Source organism: Nymphalis io, chromosome 8 (genome assembly GCF_905147045.1).
Source record: "Nymphalis io chromosome 8, ilAglIoxx1.1, whole genome shotgun sequence".
NCBI lineage: Eukaryota > Metazoa > Arthropoda > Insecta > Lepidoptera > Nymphalidae > Nymphalis > Nymphalis io.
In genome coordinates, this window is record NC_065895.1 from 11,870,203 (window position 1) to 11,890,259 (window position 20,057).

At 34.7% G+C, this 20,057-nt stretch overlaps 3 protein-coding genes across 12 annotated transcripts in view; 1 reads left to right on the top strand and 2 right to left on the bottom strand.

Moving 5' to 3' along the window:
• LOC126769964 (AP-1 complex subunit gamma-1) overlaps window positions 1-11,981 on the bottom strand; it is a 36,366-nt gene extending 24,385 nt beyond the window's left edge. For 3 of the 10 annotated variants that reach the window (XM_050489014.1, XM_050489010.1, XM_050489008.1), the window contains exons 1-4: window positions 11,796-11,981; window positions 5,495-5,556; window positions 4,784-4,925; window positions 4,223-4,411 (exon numbers count right to left, since the gene is read on the bottom strand). In XM_050489014.1, coding sequence (XP_050344971.1) covers window positions 4,223-4,411; window positions 4,784-4,925; window positions 5,495-5,556; window positions 11,796-11,854 — 452 coding nt within the window. In that variant the 5' untranslated portion in view covers window positions 11,855-11,981. Of the gene's footprint in view, window positions 1-4,222; window positions 4,412-4,783; window positions 4,941-5,494; window positions 5,557-10,887; window positions 11,348-11,795 lie in introns of those variants that run through there. The other 7 variants (XM_050489011.1, XM_050489009.1, XM_050489006.1 and 4 more) reach the window with 3 other exon arrangements.
• Window positions 11,982-12,053: 72 nt separating this feature from the next.
• LOC126770099 (ADP-ribosylation factor-related protein 1) lies at window positions 12,054-16,260 on the bottom strand. The gene is made up of 6 exons (XM_050489259.1): window positions 16,243-16,260; window positions 16,042-16,166; window positions 15,785-15,955; window positions 15,640-15,721; window positions 12,521-12,692; window positions 12,054-12,297 (listed from the first exon to the last, which is right to left on the bottom strand). The coding sequence occupies exons 2-6, from the start codon at window positions 16,132-16,134 to the stop codon at window positions 12,204-12,206; spliced, it is 612 nt and encodes a 203-aa protein (XP_050345216.1). The 5' UTR covers window positions 16,135-16,166; window positions 16,243-16,260; the 3' UTR covers window positions 12,054-12,203.
• Window positions 16,261-16,795: 535 nt separating this feature from the next.
• On the top strand, window positions 16,796-19,504 carry LOC126770403 (uncharacterized). Its single transcript, XM_050489801.1, has one exon. The coding sequence runs from the start codon at window positions 16,796-16,798 to the stop codon at window positions 19,502-19,504; it is 2,709 nt and encodes a 902-aa protein (XP_050345758.1).
• Window positions 19,505-20,057: the final 553 nt, after the last annotated feature.

Consider the following 20,057-nt stretch of genomic DNA (forward strand, 5'->3'; position numbering starts at 1 on the left):
TATGTATTAATAACGAAACGTACCACATTTTACTATGTATTGTATAAAAAAACCATACAGTATGTTATCAGCATTGACGGTGTTGGGCTGAACTAAACTGTTAATAGATTACAAAAAGATATAATTTAATAATAAATTACGTCTCGCTTTCAGAGATTAAATTCTGCTGGCAAAGATTATAAAAATAATTTCCTTGGTGGTAGGGCTTTTTACAAGTCCGCCTTGGAAGGTTGTTTCAGTTTGAAGGGTGAGTGAGCCAGTGTAACTATAGGCACAAGAAACATATTTTAATTCGCAAGGTTGGTGGCGCATTGGCAATCCTCACAGGATTGGTTAAAATTTCTTACGACGCCAATATCTATAGGCGGTGGTCACCACTTACTTAGGTTAACTACGGCCTACCTATTTTATAAAAATGTAATGTTTGAAAATAGTTATAACATCATTTAAAAAACCGGTTTAATCGTTATTACAATATAGCCTTAACTTATTTTAGGAACATTACATATAAACGCGGAAATCATCGATTATGAATCACATGACCGTAACATATTATCAAAGCTTTTAGCTGCCCATCCCTATTTCGTAAGGGTGAAATATTTTTTTTGTTAAAAAATAATCTAACCAAACAAATTTGGTCCAGACGGTGAAAAGTTCACGGTACAATTACACCCATATAGAAGAATTCTATTACGAAAATATTTTTAACCACATTTCAATGGAACCATGGAAATGAACATTTAATGTGAAGCCATAAATGTTGCGGAAAGCTGTGAGTCAAAGACGCGCACGCCTCGCCTAGGCGTAAAAATACTGAGAGGGGTTAAGCCATCGTCCCTTCTAGAGCGAAATTAATTTGAAATCGTAAATGTGTACGTTTTAAAAACACTATTTGCATAACTCTACTCCAACGTGATATATCCGTTACAATATTTTTAATAGTCCACACAGGCATTGTTCGAAAAATTTAATAAACTTGGACTTCTTAGACTTTTTTTTTTTTTTATAGAATAGGAAGGTGGACGAGCATATGGGCCACCTGATGGTAAGTGGCCCTTAGACATTGGCATTGTAAGAAATGTCAACCATCGCTTATAGCCAATGCGCCACCAACCTTGGGAACTAAGATTTTATGTCCCTTGTGCCTGTAAGTACACTGGCTCACTCACCCTTCAAACCGGAACACAACAATATCAAGTATTGCTGTTTTGCGGTAGAATAACTACTTTAGGCTTAGAAACAAACCTTCGTTGTTTCGGGTGCAACTCGGGAATCCTGCCGTCTTTTATTTTATGTTACAAGCTCATTACACGTATCACATTATAACATAAAAACAAAACACTAAATAACTTGCTGACTTATTTAGTGTTTTTTTTTTACGATCCTACGATCCTACGATCGCCTGTCGATCTGAAAGTTTGAAAAGCTAGAAGATAATGCAATATAAGCGCCAAAGTATTACGATCGAGTTATTTTGTATAGATTTTTCATTTAACCTTTGGTTATCTTAGGCCGACTGCGGGCCTTTCTTGTTATGTAACTAGATAGACTATGACCTTGTTGAGAATATTTAATTATTCCGTATATATATTACATATTGTTTGATAGGTTGTCAAGATAAAATTACAAGCGGTTCAAAAATGAAATACAGTTAACTTTTTTTTTATATATAGAATATGAAGGTGGACGAGGATATGGGCCACCTGATGGTAAGTGGTTACCAACGCCCATACATTGGCATTTTATCATTTTCTTACATTGATATTGAAAGAAATGTTAACCATGGCTTATATAGCCAATGCGCCACAAACTTTGGGAACTAAGATGTTATGACCCTTGTGCCTGTAATTACACTGGCTCACTCACCCTTCAAGACGGAACACAACAATACTAAGTACTGCTGTTTTGATGAAAGGGTGGTACCTACCCAGACGTTCTTGCACTAAGCTCTACCACCAGTAAGTAACTTACAATGAACTGATAAAAAAAAACCCTCAAATATATGTAAGGTTAGTGTCAAAGGGTTTTTATTTCTGACACTTATTTTTTTTTTAATAAAACATCCGATCACATAATAAAAGCAAAAACAAATAAAGGGGTTAGCTCGATGACGTTTAAATGTCGTGCGATTAAAATTCCCCTATGTACACTAAACTATTGGGGTCGGTAACCGGTTATCCGTCGAGTTATTTCAATGTTATTAGTATTACTTTAATTCGTAAACATAAAATTGTAACTACACAGTTTTGATTTATAAATTATAACTCTATATATATATGTCTAAAAATGTCGTTTAATTAGTCCAAGTCCAAGAATAATGAACTGTGTTAAGAAAACCTTAACTTCATGTAAATGATTTCTTGATTCGCACTGTAACGATGAGGTTGCTTTCTGTTCGTTTAGTACCTTTACCTTAGTACCTTTTTTTTATAATCCAGAACTAAAATTTAACTATACCCTATTCAAACCGCAAGAGCAGTAAAGACAAATAAACAACTTCGACATTGATTTGACTCGATATCACTGGTTGAGAACTTGACTAAATCTATATTATTTATGCATTCGCGAAAAAAATGGCGTTTTGAATGTCGCTGAAGTCGTTATCGGGGCTTTAATTGATAATAATAATAATATCCTGGTACATTATTCACGCACGGCCATCTGATCCCAAACTAAGCAGAGCTTGTACTATGGAAATTAGACAACTGATATACTACTTATCTTTTGTAAATACATACTTATATAGATAATTACACCCGGACTCAGGACAAACAGACATGTTCATGAACACAAATGTCTGTCCTGCATGGGAATCGAACCCACTACCTCCGGCGTGAAAGGCAAGTATCTACCAACCACGCCAACCGGCCCGACAAAATAGCTATTTGGAATAATGTTGTATTAAAAATAAATACATATTAATGATTAACTGTTTGTAACGCTAAGTAACAGCTATTAGAAAATCACATGAAATATGTTAATGTAAAATTTGTGTAATATATATATATACATATATATAAAATTTATTTTTAAAATGAAACCGAACCATTTACTATTTACATTTAAATCAACTACAAAATAGATCAACAGAATAACAGAAGGCGTTATTGATGTTCATGTGACGTAATTATATACATAATGTGATCGCAGGTATATACGTATCTATTGAAACGAACGTGTGGTTTACCGCGTAGATTGATGTGTTCAAACCAATCTTATGTCTCTTGTTTACTTGTATATTAATGAGGTGAAGTTCTCAAGTGTTGAATATTAATTGTCAACGTTATATTATTTATTTACTGTATTATTTTAAACGAAACTAAAATAGATTATAATAAAATAACAATTGTAAGCGCGTAGAGTAGATCAAATAATAATTGTAATTAACTCATATACATACACACACATACTTAATACATAGTACATCCATACAAATTTATTATGAACAAGTGCTTTATATTTAGACATTAAAAACAGAAGATGTTCTATATTTTTTTTCATTTTTGGAAATTAAATTAAATAGGTAATAAATCAATGCGTAACAGAGTACGTCTGTGCAAGAAATTCTTATAAGACTTCGTTCCGCGTAGCATGAAATGTAACTCGACATTTTTTTTATTATGGTATTACCATTTCTTAATGTCGCTTGTAAATTTTCTTTAAGAAGTGTTCTAGATATCAAGATATTATACGAGATTTAATAAACATATAAAAGAAGTGAATATGACATCAAGTTTCAGATATGAATAGGAGTTAAAATATAATAAAATTGAATATCTATTTTTTATCTACAAAAACGTGCACGTGATCCTTATAACTGGACAGAGTATTCCTTTATGCAGTTGACATTTAAAACAATAGCCATGTCATTCCCAATGGCTCAAACATTACACGATATCCATACTAAATAATATCATTATAGGTGATGGCGAAGTGCCGATATGGGCCAGTGGATAAAACACGTCGAGCTTAAACGAATACGCTGAGTTACAATCTGAGCAATTTATCTCATGCACTTGTTTTAAGAAAATGTATCAAATGACATTCTACCACATAAACACCAACCAACAATAGAGCAGCATTGTGGATTAAGCTCCCAGTCCTTCTTGTTTTATTCTACATGGCAAATTCCTTTAAATCGGAGTTTTAACTATTTAATTATTTTTTATAATTAAAGTCACTTAAGCTATTGGTGTTAAGTAGTATGGATGGAAAAACTTACTTTTTCAGACAATTGGTGATCAGCAAATGTACATCTTGCCGTTCATCCAGCAGCAACATAGCGCCCAAGTAGCCCACTCGCTTGTCCGTGAAGCGGGGGCTGGCTATCAGCTTCAGACATTCCAGTTGGCCGAAGTGTGCCGGATAGCCCAGCATATGAATGTACAGGAGTTTCGCGATGTTTCGACATCTGTTCGAGGTTATTTGGGTTCAGAAAATGATAATGCGCACCCCTTCTCCTACTTTTGTACCATAATTTGTCAGCTAAGATTCCAGATTTGCTGAATCTTGTAAATGCTTCTTGCAATGCTAATATTTATAAATAAAAGGGACCACTTAACATGGAGTAACCAGACTGATTTCATGTTATCAAAAAAAAAATGATTAAAATTCCTTTTCCGGTTCCGGAAATTGTAAAATTAAACTACAAACTACAAATCAAAATGACCTTACTCCTAATCTTTCCCGCACTAAATGCCTTTGGTTTTGTGTACTGACACTATCACTAAGTTCAAAAAACATTCGGCTAAGACAAAGCGATACATAAGATAATTCACCCTACCTCCAAACACTATCCTCTTCCCTGAAAGTTGATCTAATGTACGCGCATTCCTTGTTAACGACACTCCTTTCTTCAGCAGCTGTTCTAGCTGCACGTATCTGTCTGATCAGATCTCGTAACCGTGTCGGTGTCTGCATCCGCACTGAAACCGGCGCGACTGTTACGGACGACACACACACAAAAAAAGCGTTTATCAGTGCATTTGTTAAGAAACTTAGTATAAGCGTGATATGTTACATAACGAAACTATCGAAAATGTGTTATTTTTAATGTAAGTATAGATAAAGGAAAAAAAAAAAAAACAAACATATATTTCGAAATAAGAATAAAGAAATTTAAAGCTTCAATTTTTAAGCGTGGAATACAATATTTCTTCAAATATATCAAGAACAGTATTAGTTTTACTAAAAAGCCATTGAAGCATTAACAAGGATTAATAAGGCCAGTACTATTTTAAACGATATTTTAGGACAGTTCAATAAAAATCTTTTATTATTAAGTCCCACTCCAATTAAGCGTAAAGCTCAAATCTGGAGTGGGACTGACAATAACTCAAGGGCCAGGATCGAACCTGCGATTTTTACATTGTTAGACCATTAAACCATTAATGAAAAGAAAGAAAGAGCATTTACACTAAGAGTTGTACTAGATGCATTTCAAACTAGTGTTTACCTGTTACTAAGTATCTAATTAAAACAAGAGTGTACTCACCTCTTTCTATAGCCTCATTTACCACTTGTTTAATGGTAGCAATGTTGAAAGCTGGGTTAAACCTGTGAAATAAACACTATGTTGACCATATATTATGTCTTTTTAATTTAATACTAGAATATTTTAAACAATAATCCATCATCTATTGCTTTAGATGATGTTATTGTCAGTGCAAAATGTGCAAGTTTGTATGTGAAAATCTTAATTTAAAAAGTTGAAAATTTGTTGTTAATTTTATTATTTATTTTTCAAGGTAGAACATTTTACTTTATTTTACATAGATGGTTTAGGAATGCATAGAGGACAAACATGCAAACAATGCTTTTTTTTAAATAGTTATCATAGAAACAGCAATAGAAAAAAAAATGTGAATATTATGCTAATGTAATACAAAGAAAAAAATTGTTTATACTCTATTATAATATGTAAAATACCCAACTTTTGCAATAACAATAGGGATGTGTTATATAGACATTTTTCCATCAATGTCACATAGGATATAAAATAATTTTTTTTTACTGTAATAGTTTTTTTTAATGACACTAATAAAAATTACATTAAAGTGTTATTACTAGAGCACTCACATATTATGATAATTCAATAAATTGAATTTAACTTTTAAATTCAATTTTAAGTTAAGCAACACAAGCAAGTGACAAAAATTGCATATAATAAATGTAGACTATTATAAAAATTCAACTAGAAGAACTTGCTAAGTGATTGTCAAATCTCAAGTCAAAATCAAAAACAACAATTTTTTATTGAAGCTTTTATATGAAATAAATACAATAAAATTATAAATCTTTTCCTTCAATCAACAGCCAATCGTTGTCCACTGCTGAACATAGGCCTCTCCCAAGGTGCGCCAAAGCTCCCTGTCCTCCGCCTTCCGCATCCAGTTGGTGCCCGCCACCTTCTTGAGGTCGTCGGTCCACCTGGCTGGAGGGCGCCCTACGCTGCGCTTGCCGATTCGCGGTCTCCACTCTAGGACTCGTCTGCTCCAACGGCCATCGGTCCTACGACATACGTGACCAGCCCACTGCCACTTCAGCCTGCTAATTTTGCAAGCTATGTCGGTGACTCCGGTTCTTTTCCGGATAATCTCATTTCTGATCTTATCCTTCAAAGATACTCCGAGCATAGCTCGCTCCATAGCACGCTGAGCGACTTTGAATTTGTGGACTAGTCCCGCAGTTAGTGTCCACGTTTCGGCACCGTATGTCATGGCAGGTAAGACGCATTGGTTGAAGACTTTCGTCTTCAAACATTGCGGTATAGACGACTTGAGGACTTGACGAAGGTTGCCAAATGCTGCCCATCCCAAGCGAATTCTTCGATCGGCTTCCTTCTCGAAGTTGTTCCTACCGACTTGTATTATCTGTCCTAGGTAGGTATATTCACTAACAACTTCGAGAGGTTTCCCCTCGACGTATATCGGTCCCGGCACGACATGCCTATTGAACATGACCTTGGTCTTTTCCAAGTTCATACCGAGACCGACACACCGGGAAGACTCGCCTAGGCTACGCAGCATTTCGGTGAGTTGTTCCAGCGACTCTGCTATGATGACGATATCGTCGGCAAATCGAAGGTGTGAGATGTACTCGCCGTTTACATTGACTCCATACCTAGTCCAATCCAGCGTTTTGAAAACGTCTTCCAACGCGTTGGTGAACAGTTTCGGGGATATTACATCCCCCTGTCTCACCCCTCTGCGCAGTTGGATCGCCTTCGTCTTACAGTCCTGGATGTGGACAGTCATTGTAGCGGCGTTGTACAGACATCTCAGTACCTCGATATATCTCCAATCGATATGACATCTCTGCAATGAGTCGAGCACTGCCCAGGTTTCGATGGAGTCGAAGGCTTTCTCGTAGTCCACAAATGCCATACACAGCGGCTGATTGTACTCTTCGGTCTTCTGCACAATCTGCCGAACAGTATGGATGTGGTCCACGGTGCTGTAGCCTGATCGAAAGCCGGCTTGCTCTGGGGGCTGGAACTCGTCAAGTCGTCTGGCGAGACGGTTCGTGACGACTCTTGAGAACAGCTTATACACGTGACTCAGGAGGGAGATTGGTCTGTAGTTTTTCAAGAGGGTTTTATCACCTTTCTTGAAAAACAGTACCACCTCACTCCCGCTCCACGTTTCCGGGGTCTTGCCATGTTGGATGACGGAATTAAAGAGGCTTGCTAGCTCTTTCAGGACCGGAGTCCCGCCTGCCTTAAGCAACTCTGTTGTGATTCCGTCATCTCCCGGAGCTTTGTTGTTTTTAAGCTGTTCTAGAGCCGCCCTAATCTCTCCTTGGTCAACGACCGGGAGCTCCTCGGAGTAATGGCGCATAAGAGGGGCGCGCTGGTCATCAATACTGATTCCCACGGGTTTATCCGATCTTGAAGAGAACAACTGCCCATAAAACCTCTCTACTTCTCCGATAATCTCAGGCCTAGAGGTAACGACCCCACCATTTTCAGTTTTAAGTTTTGTCAGACGCGGCCTCCCAAACTTGCGAGCGAACACTTTCGATCCCCGATTTTGCTCAATCGCAGCCTTGATGGCACGGGTATTGGAGCGTCGGAGATCGCGTCGCGTCAGCGTTTTTATTGTTCGGTTTAAGGCCTTATCTGACAAAAACGATGGTAGTTCTCGTCGTTTTCTCATGAGCTCGAGTGTCTCAGCAGAGAGTTTTGGTGCGTTGTCTCTTCTCTGTGGCGGAAAACACTTGCGGGATGTGTTTTGCAGTATTTTGACCAGCGTGTCGGTTCTCTCATCAATGCTGCTTATGGTTTCCAACGCGGTGAATTGATTTTGAAGTTCCATTTGGAACTTTTCGGAGCCTTGAGCAGCTTGGAGCATGGTAGGTCGGAGAGTAGACCTCATCATTCTCGATCTTTCGGCTTTTAAGTTGATATTTAGAGTGCCTCGAACCAAGCGGTGATCACTTCCGGTATTAAACCTGTTGATCACTGAAACATCTCTAAATATGTGCCTTTTATTCGAAATGATAAAGTCTATCTCGTTCCTTGTCACGTTATCGGGGCTTCGCCAGGTCCACCTCCTCTGAGGCTTCTTTTGAAAGAAAGAATTCATCAAAAAAAGCCCCTGCGCTTCGAGAAAGTTTACCAGCATTTGCCCCCTGTGATTTCTGCAGCCCAAGCCGTAAGGTCCGACTTTCGATTCACCGCTATCTTGTACTCCCACTTTAGCATTAAAGTCTCCCATAACAACATTGTAGTGGGCCCTCGAGGTGTCGTTGAGGGCCTTTGCGATGTCCTCGTACATCGCTTCGACCACATCATCAGAGTATGTCGAAGTTGGCGCATATACCTGTACAACCTTCAGGGAGTACCTGTCGGAAAGTTTTAGGACAAGGTACGCTACCCGATTCGACACACTACTGATTTCCACAATGCTGCTAATGAGATCCTTTTTGACTAGAAAACCGACACCACCCTGGGAGAGGTTATCACCTTCGCGGAAGTAGAGTAAGTTACCGGACTCTAGAGTTATCGTGTCCTCCCCCTGTCTTCGGACTTCAGATAACCCCAGTATATGCCAGTTTATATGACTTAACTCTACTTCTAATTCGGCGAGGTGATGGTCCAGCCTCATCGAGCGTCCATTATACGTTGCCATTTTCAGTCGTTTTATACGGTAGCCTGCCGTGAACCGGTGATTCTTAGCACCCCCTGCCCTGCCGATACCGCGACCGCTACCTTGGTCGGGCCTAGCGGGCTTGCCGGTAACTGGGGGCCTTTTTTTGGGCGCATCTGCCATTAAGGGAGGGGTTTGCCCATACTCGCCGCGCTGGGCAGGCGTGTTGGCGAGCGCAGTAGGGGGTAAGATGTTTATGGGAGGGGGGACGCTGCTGCCCATCCCCCCTTAATTTGTGATAATAACCCGACATTTACGAGCAATTCATAAGTGTTTGTAAAAGTCTATTTGAATAAAAAAAAGATTTTGAATGCTATAAAATAACATATACATTAAATATAAAAATATATACATAGCTAAATAAACAATAGGGTCCTCTGTCATGAACACTACATATATTGAATGACACATCTTTGTCATGTGTACAATAGAGTTGCGTTTATGTATAAATATACTTATGTCTCAATTTCAGCTTCAAATTAAAAATCACATTTATATTATTTATCAATAATATAAATAATGAACTATATATAAAATACTTTAAAAATACAATATGTCTGAATATTCAATTTTACTGATTAGATTGACAGGTTTTTTACAGATTATTAAGTTTCTCTATAAGTTCAGAACAAAACAAGTTATATTTACCAAGAAGCGTAAAAATATATGATACTTTTATACATCCAGATAATATTTCATACAGCAAAAAAGTGCTGGATATGACAAGATAAAACTATATGAGGAAATACATGGAGAGAGCAACTATTATACAACTAGAAATAGGAAATTAATGGCAGATTAAAACACTACATCAATACGAAATTAACTCATTTATAGACAAGTCATAATTTCGTCAATCTTTCTTGTCATCTTCGCGTCTTAAAAACTTCAAGAGAAAAACATATTGAAACTTTTTAAACTAATTAAGCTAGAGCATATAAATTGTATGCCTATGAGATATTAAATATATAACCTTTTCTGGCATAAAGTCTAGCCGACGCAGATCCATATAAACAGAATTGAGAAAAGTGACAAATATTTTCATAGACCAAATTAAGTAACAATGAAATTTAAACAATCAACAGTATCAACAATTTCATACTATCACTGGCAACATACCACCCATTGTGTCTGTATAAATAGAATACATGAGTTTAAAATAAAACCCAGCAACTGATATATCGATAAATAATAACTGGCAATATTTTTATCCATTTTTTTAAATATTAAAACTATATATAAAATAGGTAACAACAAATGTTATAGTGAAATGTATATCACAAGTTTACAGTATAAACCAAAACAATAATAGTCACTTATAGGTTTAATTTTTAACTTAAATTATAGCAAAGATTTTCCAAGTTGTAGTATAAGTGATTTTATAGAGGGTACATTTAATATGCTCTTTTAATTAAATAATAATTAAACCAATGAAGTTCTAAAACAAATATTTGATATAAAATTTAAATTACACATGTATTACTATTTATTTATTTAAAAAAAAAACTGTGTAAAAGTAATACATACTACATATAAATTTATACTTTCTCAATTTAAAAGATAAATACAATATATATTACGTAATGTAATCGATTTTAAAATAAATTTTATTTGATAAAAATCTAGAAAGAGAAGTTCATTGGTGTTGTTGAATAAATATCTGTCATGGTATGTTGCTGATTGAGTGAGACTTGGTCAACTACAGAGTTATTATATATTGTAAACAAAAAAAAATTACCCAGATTCGGAGCCGTTCATCTTGAATTCTTCGACGACGTCACTTATATTATTAGGACAAATATTCCTTAGAGATTACAAAGACAGGATAAAATATCGGTCTTCAAAATGACAGGTGTGAAATAACTTACGTATCAAAATCAACTTTACTGATATTTTAAAACACTTTCGAGCTCATGAATTATAACGTAAGAAAACTAATAATAATTAGGAGGATTTTGTCAGACTAATAACCATTTTATCTTGTCACAAACCATAAAAATGCAAGTGAAATCGCATGCCACCTCCTATACAATAATATCATATTTTCACTTCAACATTAAATTGGACCACAATATTTGCCAGATTCCAGTTTTTAAGAACTATCACTGAAAACTACGAATGAATCTTTTATCACAGATTTTATTCAGAAATATTACGGCAGCCGCCAGCTGACATTTCCTGCGTTGCAAGAAATTCAACATGGCCGATCGACATGACATGACTCGCAGCCTACTCGTTCCCGCACTCACATATGACGTTTCATGTATACTAGTCAAATCATGTATTTTTATTTTACATCTTTTGTTTGTGAATTCGTTGAAGATATTTATAAACACTAATTAAAATTGAAAATATAAAAGTGAATAAAAATATACACAACCGAACGGCTTATTTTTAAAAGAGTTTGTTATGATTGTCTAAAGTTGACAACACTTTGATAGAAATTTAAAAGAATACGTGGAAATGTTTATTCTGTAATCCTATTAGGTACCAGAGTAATTTAAAGTAATACGGGTACAATGTAAAAAAATGTTGTAAAATTAAAATTATTTTGTATTTTATTTCAAAATAGTTACACTTATTTATTTCTATACCTAAGAAATCATTTAAGAACATCTGCAGTCTTCAAATAATTTTTAGACCTACCTTCTGTTTTGTTCAGGGGGTAATACACTCCAATCCACTTCGTACATGGGATAAGCCATGGTTGCAACAAGATTTTTCACAAAAACATAAAATTCACAAACACATTTCACAAGTATGTCACGCTAGTTTACAAGTACAAACTGAGCCGTTATCAGAGGTGTTTTATCAGGTGCAGGTGCTTCTCAAATATCCAGTAATTACGTATCTCTTATCAAAAGTACAATTTATCACTAAAAAAGGATAGCAATATACACACGGTTGGTTTAATATTTTATTTTCAAATGTCAATACTGTATGTACAAAACAATGGGCCGAGTCACATTATCTAAATATGAAAGCTAATTATTATTCATTGTATTAGTAGCGCGAACATATAATAAATATGGTTGATGTCGCAATCGTTCGGATTTATAAATTGTCGTCGTGATTTCGCGCCGGTCTCTCGATACTGTTACGTTTCATGCAATCCACTAGCCACCTTATACCTTCATCAACTCCATCTCTGAAAAAATAAACATAAGTTTCTACGTTTTATCAATGACATTATGTAACAATTTGCATAATTTAATATTAAAATATTTTAGCTAAAACTACGAAAATTCAGATATAGATTTATAAACAAATACCTTGACCTAAAAGCAATATGTATATACATTAATTAATATTTTATAGGTAAGTGATAATGTAATTGAACATATTACTAAGAACTATATAATTTTAATTACCCAGTCAAGGCAGATGTGGCCATTAGCATAATGTCTCTAGCACCAATTAAGTGGGCATTTTGGTTAAATATTGGCTTAACTGTATGGACTCCCATACAATCTGGAATGTCTTGCTTGTTAGCTAGCACCAAGAGTGGGACCCCAGAGAGATGTTCTGAAGCTATCATTCTGTCTACAAAAATAAATAAATGTTATAGTAAAAAAAAAAAACAATAACATCACAGCTGAAAAAAACTGCCTTTGAAATTAAACAAATTTGCTTTTGGCTAAGTTTATGCTATTGAAAGTCTTAATAAAAATACTTTTCACCTAATAAAATACATAGGTACTTATTTTTTACTGTCGGATACGTCATGAATAGTCAATTTGCCGTTACAAAACTAAATATAATGAATATTAATGTGCAAAATTATTGGTATTAAATTAAACATGTATTATGTATGTATGTAGTAAAATATTATTATAGACTTATTTAATTTTTGCTTATAATCAAATATTTAACTATATGCAGCTGTCCTTGTATTGACAATTTGCGTTTTAATGATTACTGTATTCTAGAAAGTACACAAATAGATAATTAACTTTGAAATCGTTTTAAGTGTTGTCTATTGAGTCGTAATATTTTGATGAATATGATCTAATGTTGGAACGACTTTCATAGATAAGTTAAGATACTTTCATAAGATTTGGTCTATTATTTATATTCATAGACAATTAATCACCTTATTGTAAATAATGTAACTTAAAGCTACAGCAACAGCGTGACATGACTAATTAAAAAAAAACCAGCAGTAAAAATCATAATAGCGACAAAACTGTTATTTTTTTACTTTAGTTATTTTAGATTTTATTAATAATTTAATGGTAAGGTGTTTAATGTTAGCTTCTTGCTGTCAAAACTGCTGCACTTATCAGTACTTTATTTAACAATAAATCATCGATTCATTTGAGATATAAGATTTTGCTTTAACAATGCATTTTTGAGGTCTGTTAATAACAGACAGGCAAGACATATCTGAGGATTTTTTTTTCTGGTTAGTGTCGAAATTTATTGTAGAATTATTTATAATGAGAAAGGCAGCCCTGTTGATGTAAAATAGACATTATCACCCATAGACATTGGAGCTGTAAGAAATATTAACTATTCCTTACATAGTCAATGCCCCTCGAAGTGTGAGAACTAAGATGTAATGGCCCTAGTTACACTGGCTCACTCGCTATTCAAACTGGAACACACCAATACTAACGTATGTATTGCTGTCTGGCAGTTGAATGTGGAATGAGCCACCTTACCCGCCCGGGTTGCACAAACCTCTGCTACCAAGTGAATATTAGAAGAAAGTTATCTAAAATAAATGTAGTGAAAGACAAAACAATGTATTCTAACAAGTTACATACCATAAGGGACCCAGTTTCTACGCTTTATAACTATGCTTGCTCTTACATAATATCAAATCATTACTGACTGTTGACTAAAAGGCTCTTTTCCGACAATATTACACAAGACATTTCTTTCTCTGATGTGATGAAAACATAAAGTTCTGCTAAATGATCATGAGTGTATAATATACTATTTAATTTCGGACTACTACCTCGTTGGTCTAGTGGCTTGATGTAAGGCCACAGACCCGGAGGTCCTGGGTTGAATTCCCAGGTCGGGCCAATAAAAAGTTATTAAGTTTTTCTGTCAGAAAATTCTCAATAGTAGCCTGGAGTCTGGAAATTGGAAATGTGTTTAATCCCGTGCCTCGGAAAGCACGTAAAGCCGTTGGTTCTGCGCCTAAACTCTTTCCGGTCGTGTGGATTACCGTCCTATCGCATTATGAGAGTTAGGGAATAGAGAGTGACCTGTGTTTGCGCACACACTTATGCACTATAATATCTCCTACGTAGTTGCTTAATCTCTCTTGAGATTGGCCACCGTGGCCGCAATCGGTCTGGAGGACATTATTATTATTTTCATAATTTCTGATGACTGTTATTGTTTAAATATGTAATAAGGGCTCAATTTTTTATAAATAAAGATATTATAAATCTAGATATATAATGATGTTTTAAAATCAAGAATTTTGAGAAAAATGTCAATAATTAGCTTAAATGTACAAAATATGGGTAGGTAAAAGTACTATTAATCTGTCATGTTCTAAAATGCATTCTCACAGATTTAGTTACTGTGATCACAGCGCAATAGACAAAGTAGGTATATTGCTCCATAAGAACAATTAAGACACATCAAAATATGAATATCATATAAATGATGTCAAATAAACATAACAGTAACGACCTGTTAATGTCCCACTGCTGGGCTAAGGCCTCCTCTCTCTTTTGAGGGGAATGCTTGGAGCTTATTCCACCACGCTGCTCCAATGCGGGTTGGTAGAATATGCATGTGGCATAATTTCAATGAAATTAAACACATGCAGGTTTCCTCACGATGTTTTCCTTCACCGTCAAGCATGAGATAAATTATAAACACAAATTAAGCACATGAAAATTCAGTGGTGTCGCCCGGGTTTGAACCCACGATCATTGGTAATATTCACGCATTCTAACCACTAGGCCATCTCGGCTTACTAAATAAACATAATAATATATAAATAAGCAAAGAAATCATTGGTTAAAATTACACTGTTGTTTATAAACTTTTTATTTTGAACAATTAAAAATAAAAGGCATTTTCAAATAAAAGATATACATTTATATAACATATCTTATGACTGTATATTTTGTAACTAATAATTGTTTTTGATAAGTGTGAAAATCGAGATTTAATAGAGACTCGATCATTTTTAACAAAAATATTTTTATGAAAATGGCATGCTTATAACTTAAAGAAAAAAGAAAACACGGATATTATAGACTTGGCTGGAAATATATTTTGGGATTTTAATCTTCCTTAATTTAAAAAAAATTGTTTCTTCAATTATGGATATACATTTTTTAAGCTAGTTTATAATTAATTTTAAGTTGTCTTTCTATATAAAAAATGTTTTTTTCTAATTATCAATTGGGCTATGTTATGGTAGTTGCCTACTTACATTAGATGAAAGTATGATGACAAAGACATTAGTCTGCCTGCAAATTTCAAGAGTTATTATATGCCATTTTAATATACTTACCAAATGTTTCTTTGGATTCTGATACTCTCTCTCTATCGGATGAATCCACTATATAAATAACAGCATGACATTCCGCATAATACTAAAATAGAGTGTTATTTAGATATTGATCATCAATTAAAGAAATTTCTTATTCAATACTCACTTTGTCCCACAGTGATTGCAACTCTTGCTGGCCACCAAGGTCCCAAAAATTAAGTCTAACTCCATCTACATCTATTTTGCCTATGTTTAGTCCTACTGTAGTAGTTATTCGACTCGGATTCATCGCTTTATACTTTTTGGTAAATTTCGTTTTAGTTGCCTCCAAATACGTCTAAATAAAAGTTTAAGCAAAATGAATGACGAGTGAAAAATAATAATGTTTTTGTTTATCCAAATATAAAAAAAAAAATTGTATACCGTTTTACCCGCATTGTCAAGGCCTAAGATTAACACACAATACTCGTCTTTTTGAATAACATATTTATAAAAGCCATGAAGTAGTGTATACATTTTTAAACATTTTAAATATAAATTACTGAAAACTGTAAAATAAAAAGTTATCACAAATATCAACTAAAGTGCAATTTAACGATTAAAGTAAATTTAAAATCAACAAACGCAAATAAAAATATCATTGACAAAATCCAAATTACAGAAGTGATGACAAATTGACTGTACTTGACAACACTAGTCACTACTCATTTTTGACATTGTTGATTTTAGTACTTGCCATTTTCAAATACCATTTAAAAATCTTAACACGTCTGTAATTAATCACTCCAATTTTAACAAAATACACTATGTATTTTGTGTACTCAATAAATATCCATATTTCTTTACTTAATATTTTATATTTATAAAGTTATCGTTAAACACATTTAAATAAAATTTTAAATGGAATTTATAAAATACTGCTCAGTAATATCCTCTCTAAATTTATTAACTTATCGACTTTTATATTTCATTTTACATTTACAATAATTATCCTTGAAAAAATAAAAGCCAAATATGTACCTACAAAAAGAGAAACAAAAAAAATCGTTGTTAAAAATATTTGGCACAGTCTGTCAGGAATATAAATAATTTATTTAAAAATAAATAAAATATAAGTATGCGTCCTAAAGAAATGAAAAAAGTTTCGAAAACTCCTTTATTATCTGAAAAATCAAGTATGTATGGAGAATTTGAAGATGACTTTGTTTACCCTTGTTCCATCAATCTCTCCTTGATACTCGAAGGTAACTCTTTCGGTCCAGGCGATTGGATATTTTTGATTATTTTTAATGGCCTAATTTTATCTGAAATAAAATGGAAAAACAAAATGGAGCTCAATTTAGAATCATTGCCATTAGATCTAAAACTATCTTTTCACCAATCCTTAATTGCCGAACAGCCTTTAATATTTATTGTTCGTGTCGCTGGGGGAAAAGGAGCTAAGGATCCAGACCCCTTATTAAATACGGATAACAAAGCTGGAGCCAATGTCGATTTGTTGCCTTTGCTAATGGGTGAAGAAAAAGTTCTTTTAAAGATACCTTTACTAATTATAAACACAGGATTCAGCTCAGGTTGTGCAGTATATGTTTGTGCTAAATTATCAGGAGAGGTGAATAACACTAGAATTCCTCTAATGATTACTATGCTTTCTGCTCATTGCCTTCCCGCTGCTAGAGAAGGAACCGTTTATTTGAGTGCAATCGGCTTAAATGGTCTTCATGATCCTACGCCTGTAAGTTTTGGAATGTCATTAAGCAGTTTCAATGCATCAAAAATTGTTTGGGCTTCCGCTAGTAATGGTGGATTAGCGGCTAATACAGCATTTAATATTCCATGTGAAGATATTTACATTCCAGATAATCTCAAAACAGCGGACAGTGATACATGTAACTCAGTTTATTGGAATGCCATGAAACGTATTCTTATAGACCCTCAAAGATTGCGAGACAGATTGAATTCAGAGTTTTTAGTAGAAATAGCTGGAGTGCCCAGAGTTGGTAAAATAGATATTAGAGGGCGATATATGGCATTTATAAATTTAGGAGTATTGTTAGAACCTGGACAGTTTGGAGTTACGGCTTGTGCTAAATTAATGTATTATAATGAAGCCGATTTACCTAATGGCGTTGGTGGTTTATTAGATCTTCCACCAACTAGTGCCAAAATTAGTGCACGTGAAACAGATTTAATAATAGACGATTATGGACATGAGTCATATATTTTATTAAGGTTTGATTTGTTTGAGCCACTTACTGCTAAAGCAAAAATAGCAACTTTATTTGAAAACATGGGGTTCCCACCTCCTCAAGGTTCTGCTGTTCCTCAAAGTGAATTAGGCGTAGAGGCTAGCCGTGAAGATCCTATCATTGATGCAAGGCTGATAAGAAATGAAGGCGGTGCTTTATCAGTGCATAAAGAGTTGAATAGTTTGACTTGTAAAGGTACAGTGCAGATGAATCAAAGTATAAAGAGAACAGCGGCTAATCGTCTTCTTTTACGTATAAGATCTATGCTTAAGCAGTTCCCGCCAGGGGAGTGTTCGAAAGTTGAATTACAAGACATAATTACAGCTCAGCACGCAGCTAGTCGCCGAGCAGTGACATCATCATTTGCTCCGCAATTGCCTCAACCAATGCCATCTTCACGAATCGCTTCAGCAAGAAGTCGGCTAGCAGGAGACAAAAGAATAGCTGACGAACATATTAATAAAAACTTAAGAGCTGCCCCCCGTCATCCTAGGTCATTACTTTCTAAAGCTTTACGTTGCTTAGAAGAAGAAAATGAAGCAGCAGCTCGCGATTATCTGTTGGAGGCTATAAGTGCTCAAAGTAGAAATAGATATTTACTATGGATGTTTGGAGGAATAGGATATAATGATAGGCAAGGTGAAATATCTGCAGCGGCTTTTCATATAGCTGTAAAGGGTGATCCCTCAGACGGTACCACAGGAGCCATCGGTTGGGCGGCGTTGCATGCTCTTTATCATTATAACAAGAATTTTTATGCAGCATTCGTAGCAGCTCGTAAAATGCGAAAATCTTGTGAATTACCAAGAGAATGGAAAAAGTTTCTTCAACGATGGGCAGAGACAAGCGGCGAAGAGGAAGTTTTTTGGATTCCTAGTTTACTTAACGCTGACAATCCTATGTTGATAGCTTCTGCTTTTTTTCTTTGCTTAAGATGTTATAGCTTTAGCGAAAGACTTCTTCTTTGTATAGAAGAAGGCTGTGTTACACGAGGCTCACGTTTACACCTAAAAACTAAAATTTCCGTAGATATATTTTATTTACGAGCAGCATCATTGATTCTGCGTCGCAAATTAGACAAAGCATTAGAGTTAACAGAATGGGGAATAAAAAGTTTTGGTCCTTCAGCCATTATGTCTCAAATGCATGCTACTTGCATTACATGTTTACGAGGTTGGGATGGAGAATGTGAAAACGCTTTTATTGAAGCCGACAGAACGGGCGTTGAACCCTGTCCTTGGTTACTCCTACAAGCGGCAATGGGCGGATTAAAGAGTGATCCGCTATCTGCACTACAGCGTGCTGCCCGTGCGCATAAAGTTGCTCCATCGGCTCACTCAGCCCTTGTCATCGGTCGTGTATATGCTAAAATAGGTGAAGATAGTTTAGCTGAGCGATGGCTTTCCGCTGCTGTTAAATTAGAACCGTTGCTTGCAGATGGTTGGGCATACTTAGCTCTTTTGGCGATGTATGATAGGAATATTGACAAAACCCGAACATTGCTTCGTACTGCAAAACAAGCTGGTTCAGTTAGTAATGATATAGAACAGGAGTTAAAAAAAGTAATGAAAATTGTACGTGCTAATTCACTACCAGATTTATTAGTGAAGGATTTATGTTTTTGTGAATATTATTAGTATTATACATTATACGAGTATATGATAAATGTTAGGGACATTACCGTTACATTGTTAATAAAGAAAAAGTTATTTAAAATATAATTTCTATTGTAGATGTCTATTAAAAGTAACGGAGGAGTAGGTAGGTAATCAGAATGTTAATTGGTTAAACCTCTCCAATTGCCGGATGAACTTAATTAAATGATCTCACTTTGTTGTTTTGTTTCATTGCTATTTATTTATGTTATGTATAAATTATAAATTTTAAGACATCGTAATTAAACATTAAGGAAAAATATAATAAAAATTCAGATGGAAACAATTAATACATTTAATATATGAATAGTTAACGAATTAAACAAGTGTCAAGATAGAGACGTCAACTAATTCATGAAAGTAATAATTATTTATTTATTTATGGTTTTCTAGCCGATGTTATATAAAATATATCTTAATAAATCATGTACTAAGGGCTTGTACACAAAACTGCGATGCGACGTCGCATCGCAAAAATCTGCGAGCTCCCTCTACGCATCGCAAGAACTTGCGAATTGATTCGCATCGTGCATTC